The following is a 26210-nucleotide window of genomic DNA, read 5'->3' on the forward strand; positions in this document are numbered from 1 at the left end:
AAAAAATCTCCTGTTGCTACCTGGAAAGTATCAGCAAGCTGGTGCAGGTTTATTCTTCAAGTCTCTCTCCAAACTTTGCATTTATTACAGTGGCCTACGAATGGGGTGCATGATAGGATCCATTGGGTTTTTTTGGGGGGAGGGGTCAGAAGTTACTCGCCTCTCTCTGATCCTGGTCCTTCAACCAATCACTGGTCAGACTGGTGACAGGTCTCAGCCAATGGCTAAGACCCAGTTCACCTCTGCGTTTGGACCATGCCGTTCTAAGAAGGTCATGACGAGGTGCTACAAGCCGAATTTTCACTTCTAAGATTGAAATATATTTAATGATTTTTCTAAGTATTTTTATGCTCTTTTTAATATCTGCATTGGAGGCTTGTGTATCAAATACAATGAAAATTACATTTAGAATTTTTATTATGTAGCCGAGTTGCTAAAAGAGTTGTCCACTTTGAACAATCCTTGTTTGTTGGGTCTCCTAAAAATAAGCTGGTCATAAGCTGTTGTATGGGGAAATCCAACTGCATAACAAGTGTTCAGTTTGCCTGCAGTGCCTCCGCAGGAATAGTAAAGTATTACACAGTTCTGGATGAAATTAGTTGTCTGTGTACTTCTGTGCTTTGGCTACGGCTGGTCATACACATGATATACCTGTTGGCCCACCAGGGGAATAATGTTACCTCTGAGAGCAAAACCATTGTGTGCTAAAATTCAACATGCCTGACGCTTCTCTTACTTAGTATTTACTGTTAAGGGACTGCGGAGGCAGAACACATTAGATGGTCAGTTGGTCCCACTAAAATTGGTATTTTCATCCAACAAAAATCTAAGGCAGATAGCCAACCTAAAATAATGAGTCAGGAGACCCCCGATCACATTAGATGGTTAGGTGGCCTCACTAAATGTGGTGCCTTCGTCCAACATACACCTAGCACAGATGGCCACACCAACATAGTGAGGTCCTCCATTCATGACCCCATTTGTTAACTCCTATTGGGTTTTCTAAATCCATACTCCAATGTTTATTTTACATGTTTGCAGATGAGAGATGGAAGAGAATGACACGGCATGCTTGGTTGGTAACACGGCACAGGTGGCATGCAGGAGGTCAGAGGTGCACACCACAGATCACTGCCTATACTCACCACCCTCCTCATCATCACTGGTGTGTCTAGTCTCTAAGCCATCTTCCGCCTCAGACTTGTCCTCCTTCTCCTCCTCATCCATGGGACCTAAGGTTCCACCATCATTTACCTGCTCATTATCAGGACTCACGCAGTCTGTTTTCCTGTCCTCTTCTGGTCTATCAGACATTGGTTCAGCTACATCCTCATGACCTTCAATGTTCTCCTCCTCATTGGTCTCACGTCCCTCCTTGTCTGCTTCTTCTACTTCAGGTGTCTTGTCTAAATCATGGCTGTCCATGTCTTCAATAACAGCCTTATATTCTTTCTCCTGGTCGCTTTCTGTTTCATGGTCGCCATCTTTATTAACATTACCATCATGGTCGGAGTCATCTTCACTTGAGGAGCTATCTACTGAACTTCTAGATGAAACGGAGTCTCTGCGTTTCCTATCTACAAGGGGGGAAGAAATGTGAAATCTTAATGTGCCTTCACAACCATTTGCAAAAAGTGTTAAAGATCTGATCATGGCGCCTCTTGGGTTACAATATATACAATTTTTCTGACTAAGGTCCAGGTCGAAGGTCACCTTAACCCATAATGCCTTGTATTCTACGGCAGCAGAAATTTCATCAAATCCTGTTGGACCTTATATCTGTCCATGAGTAACTTACACCAACCAGAATCCAATTGTACCCCTTATACTAATGGATCAGACACAAAGGCTACTTTGGATAATTTATGGCTGACTGGTTGCCCCATTGGCACATACACATCTGACTGCCCATTTTGGAGAGAACTTTCTATAGACCACTTGCTCCATAGTATTTCGCATGGTCTTTTTCCATTGAGGAGTTTAAAGGGGTTGTCTTCTTTTTTTCCAGTGTCTGGTATTGCAGCTTTGGCCAATGTAGTTTGTCCCTTTAAAGTAAATGGGACTGAACTGCAATACCAGACACGGCCCATGGGCAGGGGTGGCGCTGTTTCTGGAAAATAAGATCCTGTAGATTTGCCACCTTTGACCTCTTTTATTTTCTACTGGCCTGATATCATTTGGCAAATATGTTTTGATGGCCTCTGGTGACTCTGGGTGCGGTCATTGCTGACTGCCCTGATCACATATAGAGTTAGAGAGGACTTTTCACCACCTCGATCGTTTTTTTGCAACATTTGCACTGATTCTGGCACAGTTGGAATTTTTTTTCTGTAGCCCCACCATTCCCAAGCAATCAGTGCAGCTGGTTTTCAGCACCTATTATGCCAATTGGGCTCTCTATTGTCAGCTGGGTGGTCCTTACCTGTCTGCTGTAGTCTAGGACCGCCTACTTGACAGTACAGAGCCTAATTAGCATATTGGGTGTTGAAACTAACGACATGAATTGCTCAAAAGTGATGGAAACTAGAGATAAAATTCCAACTGCACCAGAATCAGTAGAGCGGCACCTATCGATGCAAAGGGTTGGAATTAATGGAGGTGGTGAAAGGTCCTCTTCAACTCAAAATGTTAAAGGGATTGACTAAGTTGAAGAACCAACTTTCATACTAAGCAGAAATGTCATGCCAATATTACTTTTAGGCACTGAAACCAATCAGCATCCACTGATGTCAATGAGCGCCACCCATCAAGCATGGCTCTTGTCTTGGCCTGTGCAGGCCTAAATAGAAGACATGAATCTATTACCTCTAGTAGAACATTTAGCAGAATGTGTATTTGTTCAGAAATCCATCTCTAAGTCATAGAAATACCTATAGGAACACCGCAGGCAGAACTTAAACACTGTGCTATGGCTACTATGGGATCAGTGGGGGTGGAGCATAAGACAGGCATCTTCTATTGGTTGTTTTAAGAATTCCTGTGTTATGCTCCGCCCCTGAGGATCTGCTTTAAGCATTCTATAGTGTAACAGTTTTACCTGAAGCCCTTCTTTAAAGAAAATTGTACGGTAACTTACCTGAAATGGTCAATCTGAAAATAATTCAGTCCCCTGAGGTCTAATAGGCGCATTACCAGACCCCACGATCTATCCAGTTTAACAACAATTCTGCTTTCAGTGTGTACGGAGCAGAAATCATACGGGTATTAGTGCTCAGCATCGCTTCTCATCTGCTATTTCCAGTTATGATTAGGATTTTAATTAACTGGATAATTAAAATAAGCCAAAGACTTAATCACAGAGAAATGCTGATTGTAGAACATGCAGATTTAGTCGGCTCAGATTAGGAATTTAAGAAAATGACGAGATCGGCCCCCAAACTCCAGGTCAATTAAGCCAACGCAATCAAAGGCGGATTCGGCGCCCCCCCACCTTCCCCAATTCTCTGATTCCAAACCTTTCTTCCTCTGACTGTTCAGCTGCCGCTCTCTATAGACAGTCTGGATCTTTCTCGCAGCTGAGTTCATTTCCTCGTCAGCTATGCTATGTTTTCCTATTCAATATGGAAAATACAATATCAAAGGGAGCTGCCGAGTTCAAAGGAAAGAGAATTTATGTAAGGAAGTAATGAAAGAAAACTGAACAGTCTGTGAACCCTTCATCATTAGACGTGTCAATACCGAGCCTTGAGAATTGCAATAAATATGATAAAGAGATGCAAATGGGGAAGCATGTATATCATACAGACAAATACTAGAGGGATGCTGGGTAGTTTAGCAAATGATAATGGGCATGGAAACAGCCGCTACCTTATATAACCCATTGTCTGCCATTCAATGTATGGCGCCCTATACAGGCTCTGCCTAGCTCATAGTCACCTTGACCCAGGGGAGGGGGCGGAGCGGAGGGGGCGTGACGGAGCGGAGGGGGCGGGGCGGAGCGGCGTTAACAGGCAGAGAGCAGGCAGGGAGAGGACCTGCTCTCTGCCTGAGTGTGAGGGGAGGCCGCTGCGTCCACAGGGCCTCCCCAATCCACTGCTTGCTTCCCGTGCCGGGCCGCCGAGACGGTGACGCTAAGCCAGTCTAGGGAAGCTTGTCCTGGACTGGCTTAGGTAAGCAAAAATGCCGCCACCCCCGGGGCCCTGGCATAGCGCCGCCTGAAGCAGTCGCTTCAGGTCGCCCCATGGGAGGTGCGGCGCTGTCTTGGCCTCATTAACTCTATTGAATTACAAGGAGTCTGACTTATCACCTAGGACACCCCACAGATCCATACATGGGGGGCAACTGTGCTGAGTCTACTAAAGCAGGAGCCATCATTTGTCTCCAAATCTATGACAACCCCCTACTCTATGACCTCAGTATGCCCGAATAAGAGCTAAACCCCTATAAAGCTGTTACTTGCGACCTGCACCTTAGGTTATTGTTACACTTGTTGAGCCAAAAATACCGCACTACTATGAAATCCCTTTAAAGCGCTTGTCCACCTTTGGAGACCAAGTCGAAATTTTTTTGCCAGTTTATTTTTTAATGCATCAGTACATAGATATAGAATCGGCTGATAAAATCCTGTCTACCTGCAGCCACCACTAGAAGGAGCTCATTAGTTGCCTGCAGACTGTTTATACACTGAACTCTATGATATTTGAGTATGTAGTAAGCTCGTGAGCTCCCTCTAGTGGTGACTCCAGTCAGATAGAATTTTATCAATTAACCCAATCTTATGCCCTATGACGATATATAAGAAATGAATCGGGACGGAGACTTTAGACCTAAAAAATGACAGTGTTAAGAAGTTGACTTTTCCCTTTTTATTCGGAAGAAATATCTCAGTACATAAATGTATGAGGAAATATATAGGTTTTGGTAATGATGCATTAAATAGTAAGAAAATAACCAACCTTGTTTATCCTCCTCATAGTCACTGTCACTACGCCCGTCCCTTTCATCTCTGTCTCTGTCAGAAGCCTCTGGCGCCGCGTTTGATGGCGTGCTACCTCTCCGTTCCTGGCTTAAATCATCTTTTTCATCATCCGAGGGTGACTTTGACTTCTCATTCACTTGATCATCCACCTGTCCTTCTTCATTACGTTTCTCATCTGGTTTGTATTCCTCTACTTCAAAATCTTCATCATAGTCTACGAGAAAAAAAAACATGCAAGCTGCGCTCAGAAAAAAAACATGTATATTTTAGGTGACTCAAGGTTTATTTCATTTCAAAGCAGAAGGAGCTTGTGTCTTGTGTCGGACCAAGAACATAGGACGAACATGGAGACTACACGTCACAGATGTAGCACTCACTTACTACCACGACTATAAGCAAGCGCCAAGGCACCAGCTCCTTATCTTTAGGATATTGTATGGCAATGTTCTACTGTATCAATGAAAATGATATTGTATTGCCCTACAAGGTTAGGTTCTCATTATTTGGGCCAGATCAATGGGATCATGGACAGCAATGACTACAACTAGGACATGTCCAGTAATAGTAATAGAAAAAACCTACCGCGATCAGTGACTGCTTGTACTTCACCTTTGCCGTTACATAATATATGGGTTGATTCTCCACATCCTTGTTTGGTGATGTTTTAGAAGTGTCCTTCACAAGTTATCGCTACCCAATGAACTAACCTCTTTTCAAAAGCAGTTGTTTGGTCTGACTCTACAGGACATGTTTCTGCTACCCAGGCTACTTGCTTGGAGCCTCCTCCATGTATCAGGAACTGGGTAAGTCTGCTACACCAGCTACTACCATCGAACCACCTCCAGGACCTGGGCATGTCTTCTACTCAGCTACAACTCTGGTGCTACCTTCAGGACCTGGGTACATCTTCTACTCCAGCTACTACCCTCGAACCACCTCCAGGACCTGGGCATGTCTTCTACACCAGCTACAGCTCTGGTTCCACCTCCAGGACCTGAGTATGGTTTCTACACCAGCTACTACCCTTGAACCACCTCCAGAACTTGAGTACATCTTCTAGACCAGATACTACCCTCAAACCACCTCCAGGACATGGGAACACTTTCTACACCAGCTACAACTCTGGTTCCACCTCCAGGACCTGGGAACATCTTCTACTCCAGCTACTGCCTTCGAACTAGCTCCAGGACCTGGGCATGTCTTCTATACCAGCTACTATCCTTGAACCACCTCCAGGACCTGGAAACATCTTCTACACCAGCTACTAACCTTGAACCAGCTACAGGACCTGGGCATGTCTTCTACACCAGCTACAACTCTGGTGCTACCTTCAGGACCTGGGTACATCCTCTACTCCAGCTAGGCATGTCTTCTACACCAGCTACAACTCTGGTTCCACCTCCAGGACCTGGGTATGGCTTCTAGACCAGCTACTACCCTTGAACCACCTCCAGAACTTGAGTACATCTTCTAGACCAGATACTACCCTCAAACCACCTCCAGGACCTGGGAACATCTTCTACACCAGCTACAACTTTGGTTCCACCTCCAGGACCTGGGTACGTCTTCTACTCCAGCTACTGCCTTCAAACTAGCTCCAGGACCTGGGTACATCTTCTCCAGCTACTACCCTTGAACCAGCTTCAGGACCTGGGTATGTCTTCTACACCAGCTGCAATATTGGGCCTCCTCCAGGACCTTGGCATCTCAGCTACCCCAGCGACTACCTTTAGCCCCCCTCCTGGCCCCAGGACTTGGGTGTGTCTGCTACCCCTGGTACTACACTACTCCTACAGCTACAGACATGACTGCAGCAAGGTTATCCCTCCCTATTTGTGTTGATCCTCAATAATTCCAGGGTCATGCTTAGCTCTGCTCTGACTAATGGGGGGCATGATCTGACCTCAGGGCACTTACATTGCGTTGTCTACAGTACATGAAGATCTTTTCTATATTCCTTATATGCCCACCCCTGCTGATTCTGATCAATCGGCCATCGGCACTCTGTATATAGAAGCCTTGTATTGTATCACTGACTCTTCTTGCAGATTACAATCACCATTTCCTCTTCCTGGGGAGTCTTTTTACTTCTCATGTAATTGCCGTCTCTCACAATTTTGTTCATAGCAAATCCTTTCCGCAGACTTCAATACAAGAGGACCAGATCGAGACTAAATATTGATCTGCAAGGTGCAATAACTTTAGGGTAAAACATCCCCCGGACTCCCTTAATGTAGCTGGCAGGAAGAGATTACAAACTGTTCTCCTATAAAGCACAGCGCCTTGATTTTTGTTATTTTGCTTAAATATGTAGAGAATTTCTAAAATCACCATCTGCTAATTTACCATAGGAACTGAAAATACTCTCAGCAGGCACAAAAACCATTAAAAATCATTTATGAGACCAAATGTCACATTCTAAATCAGTATTGTATCCAGCGAGGGCAAGAGTCGCTATTACTAGAAGCGAGGGAGGAGGGGGATGGAGCTTCAGTATCTCTCCCTCAGTGTATGTGAAGGGATGCATGCTGTGAGAGGGGAGGAAGAGCGGCAGAGGAAAACGTCAGCAGAATAGTGATTGCAGCTCTGGAGTATAATACAGGATAAGTAATGTAATGTATGTACACAGTGACTGTACCAGCAGAATAGTGAGAGCGCAGCTCTGGAGTATAATACAGGATAAGTAATGTAATGTATGTACACAGTGACTGTACCAGCAGAATAGTGAGCGCAGCTCTGGAGTATAATACAGGATAAGTAATGTAATGTATGTACACAGTGACTGTACCAGCAGAATAGGGAGCGCAGCTCTGGAGTATAATACAGGATAAGTAATGTAATGTATGTACACAGTGACTGCACCAGCAGAATAGTGAGCGCAGCTCTGGAGTATAATACAGGATAAGTAATGTAATGTATGTACACAGTGTCTGCACCAGCAGAATAGTGAGCGCAGCTCTGGAGTATAATACAGGATAAGTAATGTAATGTATGTACACAGTGACTGCACCAGCAGAATAGTGAGCGCAGCTCTGGAGTATAATACAGGATAAGTAATGTACTGTATGTACACAGTGACTGCACCAGCAGAATAGTGAGCGCAGCTCTGGAATATAATATAGGATAAGTAATGTAATGTATGTACACAGTGACTGCACCAGCAGAATAGTGAGCGAAGCTCTGGAGTATAATACAGGATAAGTAATGTAATGTATGTACAAAGTGACTGCACCAGCAGAATAGTGAGCGCAGCTCTGCAGTATAATACAGGATAAGTAATGTAATGTATGTACACAGTGACTGTACCAGCAGAATAGTGAGCGCAGCTCTGGAGTATAATACAGGATAAGTAATGTAATGTATGTAAACAGTGACTGCACCAGCAGAATAGTGAGCGCAGCTCTGGAGTATAATACAGGATAAGTAATGTAATGTATGTACACAGTGACTGCACCAGCAGAATAGTGAGCGCAGCTCTGCAATATAATACAGGATATGTAATGTAATGTATGTACACAGTGACTGTACCAGCAGAATAGTGAGCGCAGCTCTGGAGTATAATACAGGATAAGTAATGTAATGTATGTACACAGTGACTGCACCAGCAGAATAGTGAGCGCAGCTCTGGAGTATAATACAGGATAAGTAATGTAATGTATGTACACAGTGACTGTACCAGCAGAATAGTGAGCGCCGCTCTGGAGTATAATACAGGATAAGTAATGTAATGTATGTACACAGTGACTGCACCAGCAGAATAGTGAGCGCAGCTCTGGACTATAATACAGGATAAGTAATGCAATGTATGTATACAGTGACTGCACCAGCAGAATAGTGAGCGCAGCTCTGGAGTATAATACAGGATAAGTAATGTAATGTATGTACACAGTGACTGCACCAGCAGAATAGTGAGCGCAGCTCTGGAGTATAATACAGGATAAGTAATGTAATATAAAGAATTTCAAAAAAAAAAAAAAAAAAAAGTAATGTAATGTATGTACACAGTGACTGCACCAGCAGAATAGTGAGCGCAGCTCTGGAGTATAATACAGGATAAGTAATGTAATGTATGTACACAGTGACTGCACATATATGTAATATTCCCTTGTACAATTTACCATCCTTAGCTTCATCATCGGCTTCATATTCATCTGTTTTGCACTCTTTATTCTCCACTTCCTCTTCCTCTCCGTCCTCTTCATACTCCATCGCTGATCTATCCTCAATCTTTGGTTCATCTTCACCATCATCATCACAAACCGATTTTGACTTTTCAACTTTGGCATCAACTTCATCATAGTACCTCTTCTCATCGGGCTCTTCTTTCATCTCTTCCTTGTCATTTTGGTCTTCATCACCCTGCTCTTCCTCACTGTCCTCTCTGTCTTTCTCCTTGATCTTACTCCTTGGAGGAGGCGATGGTTTCTTATCCAGTCCCATGGAGATGATGCACCTAGGATGGGAAACCATTATGGTAACACTGCACTTCACGCACATGGCCATACTCTAAGAAGGGGTTAAATCCAGAGAACACTTCTTGTAAGTCTTCGGTTCTCCTTCCCCAGGAATTAATGGAGACCTGGAGACTTGTAACAGAACAGATATGGCTGACATTATGGCGGTTCTTAATTATTATGTGAATGTTATTACATTATGGGTACACAGATCCTGGTTATATTATGGGGTACTGTGATATTTGGTGCATTTAATACTAATAGCAGGAGGTGCTGCCCCCACCCCCCCACCCCCCGGCCCAAGAATCGCTGGGGGCCCGAGCTCATAAATTCTCATTGTTGTGAACGTTGCGATGGATATTTCAGTAGTGTTTCCGGCCTGGCTTATACATCAGTGCATGTGCAGGACCCCGGTGTATAATACCTGTAACACGGAGAAGCTCCCTCAATATTGATGAATCCAAAATATCCATTTTTGCCCCCAAGCCGCGCTCCCTTGCGATGCTTATATTCACAGCAAGAGCTTAGCCGGTCCACCTGGATCCCATTAATGTAAAATGTGAGGCTGAACGGAAAACCGCGGTGACGTCTGGAGACCAAACTGAACGTTTCTGCAAAAAAAAAAACAAAGTCAGAACGGCAGGATTATAAAAAAGGGATTAATGCAATTCACACATTCCCAGAGTTACCCATTAACAGGACGTCTAATACTCCGAAATTCACTGAGTGACACATAGGAGGCGCCACATGTATAATAGAGAAGTGCCTGAATAATAATTGTCTAATGTCCTGGGGTAGGATTATCAGTGGGGCATCAGTCGTACCCCGCCCCAATGTTATTATCAGCATTGCACCCTCTTCGAGATATAACCCATTGGGGGTTAATGATCATCTGATCAGCACTGTCATCCTGAACATTTTGGTGTTTCATTTGTCTATATCTGTTCAGCCATTCCAAAGATATAAGCCATTGTAGTGTTGATACAAAGTAGAGCCGAGTGGGCGGTGACATTGTGTCTTCTCTGGGGGCGTGGTCTTTGTGTGTTTGTCATACAGTGTTACCGCCCACTCAGCTAGTAGACTCTAATTTACATCAAGACTACAAGGGCTTATATCTTTGGAACAGCTGAACGGATTTAGATAAACAAAACACCAAAATGCTCAGGGTGACCGCGCCGATCAGATAAGGTAAGTCAATGGGCTTTTCTGTCCTGATGACAGATCCCCTTTAAGCCCACATATGCATGTATATTTTAGATTCCTCACCTCCTTCCAGGAGTCTTCCTTTATACACGCAGAGGTTCTCACCCCCACAGTGTTGCTGGAAGACTTTGATTTCGTCTCGGTAGTCGCTGTCCTCGTGTGATAAATGGACATTTTTCCCCCGGTAAACCATGGTAATCTTCACGTTACTGTGCAAGGACGTTTTATGAAATTTCCCCGTGTCCTAGAGAGAACGGGAGATAAATCAGTCTGTTCTACCAGTAAATCACCACAGTGGTGGGCACCGCCGTATAGCATCGCAACGTGTCACATACCAGCTCCAGCTCTGTCTCAGATCACCAGCTCCAGGGAACTTTAATAATCTTGTCATATGGTCCCTGTGATTTATTTTTTTGTCAGTTTACAGGATTTTTTTTTTATTTTTTTTTCGGAAGAGGGAACATGTAAAAAAGTTGTACCGCCACATTGGAGATGGAACGAGCGAGTGTATATCAGCAATAGATTCCTACAGGCTGTATGCTATGACAAAAAGTCTTTAAGGGGAAGTCCATGACTTGATATTGTCAGCCTATCCTTAGGATAGGTCATGAGTATCAAATTGGTGGGGGTCTGAGACCTGGCACCCATATGGATGAGCTGTCGAAGCACATGTACACAGTATATGGAGCCAGAAACAGACACGTCCTACTCTGTGCAGTGGCCATTCTATTCACTTGAACAGGAACTGAACAGCAGTACCTCCAAATGACCACTACATAGTGTACGGCGCTGTCTGCTGACCTGTCTCAGCTCCGCTACATCTCCAGCTGTAATTTTCCTCTTACCTTTACAGGGACGTCCAGATCATTTGGGGCAGTGGTGGGGCGGTATCGCCTCCCTCTGGAGGACGTGCTCATTGTCTGCTTAGGGTGCTTTTGGGGAGGTGGGGGGACAGGTATGACGAAATTGTTAATGATAGGAAGACGATAAGGCGATATTCCCACAGAGAGGTCCGTCGTGTGCATGATCCGCATAATCTCCTTGTCTGTCTGCAAATAGGAAAAACAAAAAATATCTCTGACCAAATAGAGACCAAAATATACCTGAGAGAAACCTGAAACAGACGTGTAATTCTCATTTATCTATCTATCTATCTATCTATCTATCTATCTATCTATCTATCTATCTATCTCCTATCTATCTATCTATCTATCTATCTATCTCCTTTCTATCTATCTATCTATCTATCTATCTCCTATTTATCTATCATCTATCTATCTATCTATCAATCTCCTATCTATCTATCTATCTATCTATCTATCTATCAATCTCCTATCTATCTATCTATCTATCTATCTCCTATCTATCTATCTATCTATCTATCTATCTATCTATCTCCTATCTATCTATCTATCTATCTATCTATCTCCTATCTATCTATCTATCTATCTATCTATCTATCTCCTATCTATCTATCTATCTATCTATCTATCTCCTATCTATCTATCTATCTATCTATCTATCTATCTATCTATCTATCTATGTATCTCCTATCTATCTATCTATCTATCTATCTATCTATCTCCTATCTATCTATCTCCTATCTATCTATCTCCTATCTATCTATCTATCTATCTATCTATCTATCTATCTATCTATCTATCTATCTATCTCCTATCTATCTATCTATCTATCTATCTATCTATCTATCTCTCCTATCTATCTATCTATCTATCTATCTATCTATCTATCTATCTATCTCCTATCTATCTATCTATCTATCTATCTATCTATCTATCTATCTATCTATCTTCTATCTATCTCCTATCTATCTATCTCCTATCTATCTATCTATCTATCTATCTATCTATCTCCTATCTATCTATCTATCTATCTATCTATCTATCTCCTATCTATCTATCTATCTCCTATCTATCTATCTATCTATCTATCTATCTATCTATCTATCTCCTATCTATCTATCTATCTATCTATCTATCTATCTATCATATCTATATTACCTGTATACCAGCCATTCTAGTACATATCTATTTATCTTCATATATAGGATTTTCTTACCGTGCCATTTATCCGTTGTTCTCCCTCGTCTGCTGAATGTTTCTGTCGTGGACCGGTAGACATTTTGGGTACATTACCAGAAGATGAGTATACCGGCAGCGGCTGTAGACGGACTGGACGTTGCATGTTACCCGGTGCAGTGTTTGGACGGAGAGACGACGCCTGTCAAATTGGTAGAAAAATATCAATAACATAATACATATTACATACATGTAACGCTGTGCATTGGATTATTTTCAGATTTTTTTTACCTGTTTGTATCCCCTGTATTTTCCATTATGACCACTAGGGGGCAGAGAAGACAATGGCTTTTCCTAATATATAACTATTCTCTTCCCTTCCTTATCTATCTGCACTTTGTCCCTTCAGGTTTGTATAAGGAAGGAATTACTACAATGGGAAAACCCCTTCATTCCCCCCGCGGGGGCGGAGACCTCTGTAATGGGGTTTCCAGTCTCCAACAACACATTTATCTTATCAGGACATATGGCGGTTGGTTAGGGAAGTGACTTCTAGAATAGAGATGGGATCAGTCTGTGTATTTGACATGTCGCGGTGTTGACATTGATCACTTGTCACCATTATAGTATGGAGACGTTCCGCTACGCAGCAGAGGAGTAAATATTTATTTGGGTGTTGTAATCTTTGTGGACAGACCCCGGTCATAGGAATTAGTCAGAAGGTATCAAGGAAGGAGCCGGAACGTGGAGATTGTTGCTGTTTGTTATATTGTATCAGCACATTCTAAAGTTCATATCGTAGGCAGAGAGTATTCCTATTCTATGGACGACCTGCCCTATCCTGCCGATTGGAGTTCAGTGGCCACTATGGGGCGCCCTCCACTGATTCTGGCACTGGTGGGATTTTTTCTCTAGCCCTCACCATTCCTGAGCAATCAGTGCAGTTAGTTTTGGTGCCTAACTAGACTAACTATACTAACTAGACTCCCCAATATCAAGTGGGTGGTATCAGACAGGAGGCAAGGGGAAGTGACTGAGAGCTCTAATAAGAGGCAGACAATGTCAGAGTTCTGAGCCACGCCTCTTTGCCTGCTCCTCTCTGTTACCACCCACTTGACATTAGGGAGTCTAGTTCGCATATCAGGCCCCAAAACTAACAGCACTTATTGCTCAGGAATGGTGGGGGCTAGAGAAAAAAATCCAACTGTGATAGAATCAGTAAAGCAAAACCTATTAAAAGGGCTCAAGATGGAGGAGGTGATGGAAGGCTCTCTTTAATTAAAGTTTCTCATAAGTTCTCTTGGCTCGGCAGTATCTGTGTATGTTGGCAGCAGGTACAATGTCACCTACCAACCATCAGAAGTGCCAATGATGAGGAAGGAAGATGGAGGACGCTCAGCTAGGATTTCTCAGGGAAAGTTGGTCAATGGCAAGTGTAACGATGGAGGGGGGTGCCGAGTTAGAAGACGTATCAATCCGGGGGGCCTGGTTATTCGGGGGTCCAGAAAATGAAGTTTGCACCTCAGACAGGTAAAGTTCTGGTAAGCAGTGATTTGTTTATTTTTTAATTTTTATTTTATGTATTGATTTGCTTATTTAAATTTTAATTGTTTTTATTTTTTATTTTGTTTATTTATTTTTTATTTCTATTTTATTTCTTTTATTTTTTTTCTTTACTTTTTCTTTTTATTTATTTAATGAATTTCTTTCTATTTTATTTTTATTTTTTCCTTTATTGTATTATTGTATTGTATAGATTTATATTATTTGTATAGATTTATTTTATTTTCTCAGTCCTATTTGGTGCATTAATCTGAATTCATCACTTACAGATTCGGAGGAATCGGATCGCTCGTGATGCCCCAGACGCCTGTAGGTCCCGCTTTTAGGTCCTGTAGGAGGGCGAGGGGAGAAAGCTGGAAACGTTTCATCTTCCGCCTTCTTGGAATGATCCACCTGTAACACAAACCTGGTAACATTTTCGGCATTGACTGCAGTATTTATAGGTGTTTGGTCATTAACGCTAAAGTCAGTAAAAAAAATTGCAACTTTTTGGTTTCCATGTGGCATGAGAGCCCCCTAGTGGCCGTATGGGGGATTACATATATGTTTTGTAACCGTATTCAGGGCTGGAGGTGTTGTTACTCGATTCTGTCTCATGTGATAAAGTCTACGAGAATAAGACTGAGATGGAGACTGAGGCCAAGTCAGTGCATGAGCCTAGAGATATGAGAACCGCCATCTGGTGTCTTATATATACTGTATGATCAGTATATACAGGACACAAGCCAACAGCACAGGAAGGGCCCTACTGACGTATAAAGGGGTTCTCCGAGGTTTCCCGTATATTCTATACTGGTGTTTTATCCACATTGTGCAGCAGCTGAACCCCTGGTGGACGCAGACGGACCCCCCTACCATTCGCCACAATGGGAGTGTCGGTATCTCCGCTGCTCCCATAGAAGGTTGGGTTAGGAGATAAATATTTTTTGTTCCTAGGACCCGTTGGTTATGTAGTGGCCGCAAACCTGTTGACAGGTTCCCTATGTTCTGCAAGGTATACTAAAATATATATATTTTGCATGTAGCAATAGCGCCATTAGTGGTGGCAGAGGGAATTACACCCGCTCAGAATGTCATTTCAGGGTGTCGCTAACAATCTTACCTTCAGTTTTTGCACTCGTTCTCTCCTGGCGAATGTTTCGAGTTTTCTCTTAATGTCAATTTGGTGGCGTCTCTGGGAAGACATAAGATATATCACGTGATGTCAGTATATGGTGAAAACCAGGAGCTACTATGGGGTCCATATTCACCCACAGGTGAGGCGCAGATATAACCGTAGATGGCGGAAGGCGAGATTTGGAAAATCAATGCGTGTTGGACCAAAATGTATTGTCCTCTGTTATCAGCCATTTCGGACCTGGGAGAGGCCACTGTTATCACCTCCATATTTCATCAATCTTTCACCATATAGATCATTCTCGGGAAACGCCATCATTTTTGATATGTAATATTATAAAACTATTATAGGTGAATAAAATGCTATAAATTCTGTATGAAATTATCTATCGGTGCAGTACCACGTCTTACCACTGGGGGCAATAGACTAGAATGCAGCAGTGCTTTCATCTACAGGCTGATATCTGATTGACACCGATCTATGAAATGCAATAACTTTACAATAAAGCGATCCCCAGATATGGTTAACCCTTTGTTGTAATCAGTATTTCTACCTCTATAACATTTACTTATATGGGATTAATTGTTGCAACTCCTTTAAGATTCCGTAAGACTTCTTCCAAGTGGATTCTAAGCATAACTTGAGATGTAAATCAGATGCAGCAAGATCCTATAGACGTGTAGCGATGGCTGACGCCAATGTATTATTAACGACGGTCCAATAATAGGTGTTTGTGAGGACACGGAGATCCCATTTACAGGAAGAACAATCCCTCAATGACAGGATGTGTCACCCAAGCTTCTCTCTGAGCCGTCTCTGACAGTGGAGTCAAGTAACACTTCAATCCTGTCTCACATCGCAAGCTGCAAAGTCTCCTGCCTGGGGAGCGAAACGCAACGGCCCGTACACAATGATATGCAGGCGGCTACAGTAAATTGTATGCAGTTAATAGAACGACGCCTGCTGGGAATTTCGTTCCTAAAATATAGCGCCCCCTCAGGGATTAATAGCAGTGAGTCAGATGGCTGATAAATCAGAGACGAATACGAGCGGCACGCTACCTGGTAGCTAATATTGTAGAAGATGCCGGAGAATATACCGACCAAACCGAAATCTACTGTGTGCAATGAATAAGGAGATCATGGGGTCTTTGTACCCCCTAAAGTAGGAGGTCCAGCATCATCTTCAGACGAGGCCCCCTACTGTCTAGTCAAGGGTAATGGGCTTACCTCCATATCCAGGACCTTGTGAAATATGGCCTGGGCCAGACATTCCCGGATGTATTTCTGGTGGTCTCTCCTCATGGCGTTGATCCGATATTCCTTCTCCGTCAGTATTCTCCCGCTCCTTGTGATCTGAAATATAAGGTAACACTTGCTCAGGTTCTGTTTTAGGAGAGTATGTGACTAACATCAGGGGTCCTGACCGTCATGGCCTATAACAATGGTCCAGACCCTGGCGTTCCATATACAGATACCCACTTAGATGGGAGACTGAGTGCCGTCAATATCTACACAATTGACCGCAGCTGTGACGTTTCAATTGCAAACTCACTACCCCTCCCTGTTAGCAGTTCAGCCTGCAAATGAAACGTCACGGCAGCATGTGACCACAAATGGGCCTCTCATTGGAGGGATTTATTGCAAGGTCAGAAAGAGACAATTAGAAAATAAAAAGAGACCCTGTAGCAGGGAGGGAATGTGCACAGATGAGAGTGGAGCAGGGAGGGGTACACAGAGAGTGAGAGCAGTGAGAGTCACATCATCTGTTAAGGGCAGAGTCACAAGACCCCTATACAGGGCCGGCTCCAGGTTTTTATGGGCCCTTGGGCGACAGAGCCTCAGTGGGCCCCCTTGTAAAGGAGGCGGGGGAGTTGAGACACTGTGCGTCGCAGATGAAGCGAGTGACGTCATGCAGGAGTGTGGCGTCACCAACGCCATACCTCACAATTTTTAAAGAGAAGAAAGAGGAGCAAAATCTGCGGTGCGCTCTGCGCGCCGCGGCAAATTTGGCTCCACCCACTTTTGTTGATTCCACCCATTCTCATTCATTTATCATGTGCTCCCAAACAGTACAATCCTCCTACAGTCACCCGTAAATTATATGCCCCCCCTCCATCTCTCCCCCAGTTTCATATACACCCTTCCTTTGCCCCCAGTTTCATGTCCCCCCCTCCATCTCTGTCCCCAGTTTCATCACGTTCTCCCCTTTCATCTGCCCACAGTTTCATGTCCCCCGTCTCTGCCCCAGTGTCATGCTGTTCTCTCCCCAACCCCTTCATCTGCCCCAGTGTCATGCGTTCCCCCCTCCCCTTCATTTGTCCCCCAGTTTCATGGGCCCCCTTCATTATGTTCCACCTTTATATTTAATACAAAACAAACACACTCACCTTCTATCACTCACCTTCCATCGATCCCCCGACGCGCCTCTCTCCAGTCACATACGCGATTAAAGCAGGAGCTGTGAGTTCAGCTCCTGCTTAGCTGCGGCCCGGCTTGCGTGTGTAGGCGTGATGACGTCATCGCGCCTAAACACGCAAGCCGGGCCGGAGCTTTAAAGTAGGAGCTGAACTCACAGCTCCTGCTTTAATCGCGTATGTATTCCAGCTCATCGGCGGACGGACGCCGATGAGCTGAAATCGTGACAGGCAAGTGCTGGGGGGCCCCCAGAGGATCTGTGGGCCCCGGCACTTGCCCGACTATGCCGTGCGCTGACGCCGGCCCTGCCCCTATACACAAAAGCTTAGCTTCATATCTGTGTTTGAGACCCCATTATGAGCCTTTGTCGCACGTTCTGTGAAGAAAGCTACAAAATACAGCTGTGCAGTTATCTCCAAACAAATGACGGAGACGCCACCATGAACCCCATTATACTCAACAGGGTCTGTGGGGCACCATTGGGGCACTTACATGGGACGGGTTTTGCGCTTTAAATACTTTTGTTTTCTGTTACTGTAACTGAGATGAAAGATGGAACTGCAAGAACAGATGTGACCACAGACGAAGACACCGGGCATGTGGAAGATGGTGAAAGGGATATCACACGTCTGATACACTTAGATTTATTAACAGTGATAAAGACATTTTATTAATCCAGATCTCTTACCAGTCCAGCTCTCTGTAGATGTTTCCTTATCCTGGTGTTGTTGAAATATCCTGTGAGGTGTTTATCTGTCAGGCTGTTATAACCCGACAGAGGACTGTAATAGAAACATAGAAAGACAGTATAAATCTACTGTACATAGGAGCAGTATTATAGTAGTTATATTTTTGTACATAGGGGCAGTATTATAGTAGTTATATTCTTGTACATAGGAGCAGTATTATAGTAGTTATATTCTTGTACATAGGAGCAGTATTATAGTAGTTATATTCTTGTACATAGGAGTAGTATTATAGTAGTTATATTCTTGTACATAGAAGTAGTATTATAGCAGTTATATTCTTGTACATATGAGTAGTATTATAGTAGTTATATTCTTGTACATAGGAGTAGTATTATAGTAGTTATATTCTTGTACATAGGAGCAGTATTATAGTAGTTATATTCTTGTACATAGGAGTAGTATTATAGTAGTTATATTCTTGTACATAGGAGTAGTATTATAGTAGTTATATTCTTGTACATAGGAGCAGTATTATAGTAGTTATATTTTTGTACATAGGGGCAGTATTATAGTAGTTATATTCTTGTACATAGGGGCAGTATTATAGTAGTTATATTCTTGTACATAGGAGTAGTATTATAGTAGTTATATTCCTGTACATAGGAGTAGTATTATAGTAGTTATATTCTTGTACATAGGGAGCAGTATTATAGTAGTTATATTCTTGTACATAGGAGCAGTATTATAGTAGTTATATTCTTGTACATAGGAGCAGTATTATAGTAGTTATATTCATGTACATAGGAGTAGTATTATAGTAGTTCTATTCTTGTACATAGGAGCAGTATTATAGTAGTTATATTTTTGTACATAGGGGCAGTATTATAGTAGTTATATTCTTGTACATAGGAGTAGTATTATAGTAGTTATATTCCTGTACATAGGAGTAGTATTATAGTAGTTATATTCTTGTACATAGGGGCAGTATTATAGTAGTTATATTCTTGTACATAGGAGTAGTATTATAGTAGTTATATTCTTGTACATAGGAGCAGTATCATAGTAGTTATATTCTTGTACATAGGAGCAGTATTATAGTAGTTATATTCTTGTACATAGGGGGTAGTATTATAGTAGTTATATTCTTGTACATAGGAGTAGTATTATAGTAGTTATATTCTTGTACATAGGAGCAGTATTATAGTAGTTATATTCTTGTACATAGGGGCAGTATTATAGTAGTTATATTCTTGTACATAGGGGCAGTATTATAGTAGTTATATTCTTGTACATAGGAGCAGTATTATAGTAGTTATATTCTTGTACATAGGGGTAGTATTATAGTAGTTATATTCTTGTACATAGGAGCAGTATTATAGTAGTTATATTCTTGTACATAGGGGCAGTATTATAGTAGTTATATTCTTGTACATAGGAGTAGTATTATAGTAGTTATATTCTTGTACATAGGAGTAGTATTATAGTAGTTATATTCTTGTACATAGGGAGTAGTATTATAGTAGTTATATTCTTGTACATAGGGGTAGTATTATAGTAGTTATATTCTTATACATAGGAGCAGTATTATAGTAGTTATATTCTTGTACATAGGGGTAGTATTATAGTAGTTATATTCTTGTACATAGGAGGTAGTATTATAGTAGTTATATTCTTGTACATAGGAGCAGTATTATAGTAGTTATATTCTTGTACATAGGGAGTAGTATTATAGTAGTTATATTCTTGTACATAGGAGTAGTATTATAGTAGTTATATTCTTGTACATAGGAGATAGTATTATAGTAGTTATATTCTTGTACATAGGAGGTAGTATTATAGTAGATATATTCTTGTACATAGGAGCAGTATTATAGTAGTTATATTCTTGTACATAGGAGTAGTATTATAGTAGTTATATTCTTGTACATAGGAGTAGTATTATAGTAGTTATATTCTTGTACATAGGAGTAGTATTATAGTAGTTATATTCTTGTACATAAGGAGTAGTATTATAGTAGTTATATTCTTGTACATAGGAGCAGTATTATAGTAGTTATATTCTTGTACATAGGAGCAGTATTATAGTAGTTATATTCTTGTACATAGGAGTAGTATTATAGTAGTTATATTCTTGTATATAGGAGCAGTATTATAGTAGTTATATTCTTGTACATAGGAGCAGTATTATAGTAGTTATATTTTTGTACATAGGAGCAGTATTATAGTAGTTATATACTTGTACATAGGAGCAGTATTATAGTAGTTATATTCTTGTACATAGGAGGTAGTATTATAGTAGTTATATTCTTGTACATAGGAGCAGTATTATAGTAGTTATATTCTTGTACATAGGAGGTAGTATTATAGTAGTTATATTCTTGTACATAGGAGCAGTATTATAGTAGTTATATTCTTGTACATAGGGGGCAGTATTATAGTAGTATATTCTTGTACATAGGAGTAGTATTATAGTAGTTATATTCTTGTACATAGGAGCAGTATTATAGTAGTTATATTCTTGTACATAGGAGGTAGTATTATAGTAGTTATATACTTGTACATAGGAGCAGTATTATAGTAGTTAAATACTTGTACATAGGAGCAGTATTATAGTAGTTATATTCTTGTACATAGGAGGTAGTATTATAGTAGTTATATACTTGTACATAGAAGCAGTATTATAGTAGTTATATTCTTGTACATAGGAGCAGTATTATAGTAGTTATATTCTTGTACATAGGAGTAGTATTATAGTAGTTATATTCTTGTATATAGGAGTAGTATTATAGTAGTTATATTCTTGTACATAGGAGTAGTATTATAGTAGTTATATTCTTGTACATAGGAGCAGTATTATAGTAGTTATATACTTGTACATAGGAGCAGTATTATAGTAGTTATATTCTTGTACATAGGAGGTAGTATTATAGTAGTTATATACTTGTACATAGAAGCAGTATTATAGTAGTTATATTCTTGTACATAGGAGCAGTATTATAGTAGTTATATTCTTGTACATAGGAGTAGTATTATAGTAGTTATATTCTTGTATATAGGAGTAGTATTATAGTAGTTATATTCTTGTACATAGGAGTAGTATTATAGTAGTTATATTCTTGTATATAGGAGTAGTATTATAGTAGTTATATTCTTGTACATAGGAGGTAGTATTATAGTAGTTATATTCTTGTACATAGGGAGTAGTATTATAGTAGTTATATTCTTGTACATAGGAGTAGTATTATAGTAGTTATATTCTAGTACATAGGAGTAGTATTATAGTAGTTATATTCTTGTACATAGGAGGCAGTATTATAGTAGTTATATTCTTGTACATAGGAGTAGTATTATAGTAGTTATATTCTTGTACATAGGGAGTAGTATTATAGTAGTTATATTCTTGTACATAGGAGGCAGTATTATAGTAGTTATATTCTTGTACATAGGAGTAGTATTATAGTAGTTATATTCTTGTACATAGGGAGTAGTATTATAGTAATTATATTCTTGTACATAGGAGTAGTATTATAGTAGTTATATTCTTGTACATAGGAGCAGTATTATAGTAGTTATATTCTTGTACATAGGAGCAGTATTATAGTAGTTATATTCTTATACATAGGAGGTAGTATTATAGTAGTTATATACTTGTACATAGGAGTAGTATTATAGTAGTTATATTCTTGTACATAGGGTAGTATTATAGTAGTTATATTCTTGTACATAGGAGTAGTATTATAGTAGTTATATTCTTCTACATAGGAGGTAGTATTATAGTAGTTATATTCTTGTACATAGGAGTAGTATTATAGTAGTTATATTCTTCTACATAGGAGGTAGTATTATAGTAGTTATATTCTTGTACATAGGAGTAGTATTATAGTAGTTATATTCTTCTACATAGGAGGTAGTATTATAGTAGTTATATTCTTATACATAAGGCAGTTTTATAGGAGTTATTTTCTTGTACATACAGTAGAAGAGATTATTATAGTAATCTATTAGCAGATTTGACAGATTGATAAATTGTCATCCACTCCAAGAATAAAGTTGTCACCTGTATCAAAGAAACAATAAAGATGCGGTATAATTTACACCTATGAATCTGGTCCCCGGGGCAATCTCTCCTGTGTATTACATTCATAGACCTGTCCTGTGTATTATTCTGTAGATTGGCACATGAAGAATTCTCCATCTTTAGTTTTCCCCGAATCTTCTTTTTTTCCATCACAAAAGTAATCATCTCCATCAGAGAATCGTGAGCCAGGAGTGTGGAGGTGGGATATAATCTGCCTGGTTATCATTTCTACCACTTATTGACGCAATGAGGGTTATTTTAGGGAATCACGATTTCTGGAAGGCTAGAGGACATGAGATTGCTGAAAATGTGTGAGCTAAATATTAAATTACAGCATGGCAGATAACATCATGTAACGTATCACATACAGTATATGTGCCTAGGACTGCATGTTCCTCTCTGCACTGGTTTGTTAGACTGGAGTCTCTTTTATAACATGTCAGGTTTAATGGAACGCATTGTGTATCATCAGCATATTCACACAATGTAGATGATATCTCAGGCTTAAAGAGATTTTGTAACAAGTCTAACCCTCCATTCACACACAAAGCTGCATTCAAAGTCTCTGCATTGTCTGCATGACCTCATACCTCTATGGGGACTCTGTGGGTTCAGTATCTATTGTCCAGAGGCAATATGCATAAGTCAGACTATTAGACCACAGATAGGGCTTTAGTAGATGAATAGACAGACAGACAGATAGATAGATAGATAGATAGATAGATAGATAGATAGATAGATAGATAGATAGATAGATAGATAGGAGATAGATACCATAGATAGATAGATAGATAGATAGATAGATAGATAGATAGATAGATAGATAGATAGATAGATAGATAGATAGATAGATGATAGATACCATAGATAGATAGATAGATAGATAGATAGATAGATAGATAGATAGATAGATAGGAGATAGATAGATAGGAGATAGATAGATAGATAGATAGATAGATAGATAGATAGGAGATAGATACCATAGATAGATAGATAGATAGATAGATAGATAGATAGATAGATAGATAGATAGATAGGAGATAGATACCATAGATAGATAGATAGATAGATAGATAGATAGATAGATAGATAGATAGATAGATAGATAGATAGATAGATAGGAGATAGATACCATAGATAGATAGATAGATAGATAGATAGATAGATAGATAGATAGATAGATAGATAGATAGATAGATGATAGATAGATAGATAAATAGATAGGAGATAGATAGATAGATAGATAGATAGATAGATGATAGATAGATAGATAGATAGATAGATAGATAGATAGATGATAGATAGGAGATAGATAGATAGATAGATAGATAGATAGATAGATAGATAGATAGATAGATAGGAGATAAAGATAGATAGATAGATAGATAGATAGATAGATAGATAGATAGATAGATAGATAGATAGGAGATAGATAGATAGGAGATAGATAGATAGATAGATAGGAGATAGATAGATAGATAGATAGATAGATAGATAGATAGATAGATAGATATGAGAAGAATAGATGTGAGATAGGCACATGAAATGTCCATGGAACTGGACAATCCCTTCAAATTATTCCTACAGTGATGATCCGATCTTTCTGACATTCTCCCTGGTGTCAGTATTACAGGGTGTCCTCAGAGTCATAACTTATCTCCCTTAAATTAGGTGATTAGCTGAGACCCCCAATAATAGCAAAAATCGGGATCCTATATCCATTCAGTCTCTATGGGACTGGTGAGAAATGTGGCTAGAACTCTCAGCTATATTCCTTATTCCCATAGGCTTTGGATAGAGTGGCATACTGCATGCCTGACCACCACTCCATTCAGACAGGGGACACAGGACCCCCCACTGTCATGATCGGTGGGGGTCCCAGAGATCAGACTTCCAGCAATCCAGGATCAACATGACATTTCCACTGAGATTTTGCTCTTTCTTTCTTCTGCCTTGACAGTGACCTGGCTGCATGGAGTATATAGCGTCTGGCTGGATGGAGTATATAGCTCCTGGCTGGAGACAACACCCGGGGTGCCTGTGACCTTACCCTCCCCTTTAATAATACACAATGTTTGCTCTGCACTGTGTATGGATTGCTCAGACACTATAGCAACAGTATAGAGTTTCCTTGGTGCTGCTTTGCAGGTTGCCAGGAATTGTCCAGTGTTTACATTATATCTGAATAAAGAGGAAATAATTCTAGAAATGTCCAATCCTTTATATAAGATATCGGGGTTATTAGTGCACAAGTAATCCCAGTATTGTCAGCGCCTGATCTCCTGTGTGCTAAGACTGGTTATATAATCAGAAATAGTCAAGAACTGACCGCACAGCCCAATGAGTAAATATACATAAAAAAAAAAATGGCGCCATACTACATGTAAACAACATTCCTAACATGCTCTTATCGCTATCATATGTGTGACAAGCCCTCGGTGTACATCAGCCGCAACCTAAGCCCAACAAGATGGAGTGGGTATAATAGGTCTATTATAGTAGTTATATTCTTGTACATAGGAGTAGTATTATAGTAGTTATATTCTTGTACATAGGAGCAGTATTATAGTAGTTATATTCTTGTACATAGGAGCAGTATTATAGTAGTTATATTCTTGTACATAGGAGTAGTATTATAGTAGTTATATTCTTGTACATAGGAGCAGTATTATAGTAGTTATATTCTTGTACATAGGAGCAGTATTATAGTAATTATATTCTTGTACATAGGGGTAGTATTATAGTAGTTATATTCTTGTACATAGGAGCAGTATTATAGTAATTATATTCTTGTACATAGGGGTAGTATTATAGTAGTTATATTCTTGTACATAGGAGCAGTATTATAGTAGTTATATTCTTGTACATAGGGGTAGTATTGTAGTAGTTATATTCTTGTACATAGGAGGCAGTATTATAGTAGTTATATTCTTGTACATAGGAGGTAGTATTATAGTAGTTATATTCTTGTACATAGGAGGTAGTATTATAGTAGTTATATTCTTGTACATAGGAGGTAGTATTATAGTAGTTATATTCTTGTACATAGGAGGTAGTATTATAGTAGTTATATTCTTGTACATAGGAGCAGTATTATAGTAGTTATATTCTTGTATATAGGGGCAGTATTATAGTAGTTATATTCTTGTACATAGGGGCAGTATTATAGTAGTTATATTCTTGTACATAGGAGCAGTATTATACCAGTTATATTCTTGTACATAGGAGCAGTATTATAGTAGTTATATTCTTGTACATAGGAGCAGTATTATAGTATTAATATTCTTGTACATAGGAGCAGTATTATAGTAGTTATATTCTTGTACATAGGAGCAGTATTATAGTAGTTATATTCTTGTACATAGGAGATAGTATTATAGTAGTTATATTCTTGTACATAGGAGCAGTATTATAGTAGTTATATTCTTGTACATAGGAGGTAGTATTATAGTAGTTATATTCTTGTACATAGGAGGTAGTATTATAGTAGGTATATTCTTGTACATAGGAGTAGTATTATAGTAGTTATATTCTTGTACATAGGAGTAGTATTATAGTAGTTATATTCTTGTACATAGGAGGCAGTATTATAGTAGTTATATTCTTGTACATAGGAGATAGTATTATAGTAGTTATATTCTTGTACATAGGAGCAGTATTATAGTAGTTATATTCTTGTATATAGGAGTAGTATTATAGTAGTTATATTCTTGTACATAGGAGTAGTATTAT

General features: G+C 39.9%; 1 protein-coding gene across 1 annotated transcript in view; it reads right to left on the reverse strand.

Annotated features, from left to right (window-relative positions):
• ERICH3 (glutamate rich 3) overlaps window positions 1-26210 on the reverse strand; it is a 51270-nt gene that overhangs the window by 11856 nt on the left and 13204 nt on the right. The window contains exons 2-13 of the mRNA XM_075287169.1: window positions 18400-18493; window positions 16524-16649; window positions 15280-15351; window positions 14445-14570; window positions 12655-12816; window positions 11421-11624; window positions 10639-10819; window positions 9797-9983; window positions 9037-9371; window positions 4896-5132; window positions 3456-3551; window positions 1146-1577 (exon numbers count right to left, since the gene is read on the reverse strand). Of these exons, the coding sequence (XP_075143270.1) occupies window positions 1146-1577; window positions 3456-3551; window positions 4896-5132; window positions 9037-9371; window positions 9797-9983; window positions 10639-10819; window positions 11421-11624; window positions 12655-12816; window positions 14445-14570; window positions 15280-15351; window positions 16524-16649; window positions 18400-18493 (2252 nt within the window). The remainder of the gene's footprint in view (window positions 1-1145; window positions 1578-3455; window positions 3552-4895; window positions 5133-9036; window positions 9372-9796; window positions 9984-10638; window positions 10820-11420; window positions 11625-12654; window positions 12817-14444; window positions 14571-15279; window positions 15352-16523; window positions 16650-18399; window positions 18494-26210) is intronic.

The sequence above is a fragment of the Leptodactylus fuscus genome, chromosome 9, assembly GCF_031893055.1.
Source record: "Leptodactylus fuscus isolate aLepFus1 chromosome 9, aLepFus1.hap2, whole genome shotgun sequence".
Classification (NCBI taxonomy): domain Eukaryota; kingdom Metazoa; phylum Chordata; class Amphibia; order Anura; family Leptodactylidae; genus Leptodactylus; species Leptodactylus fuscus.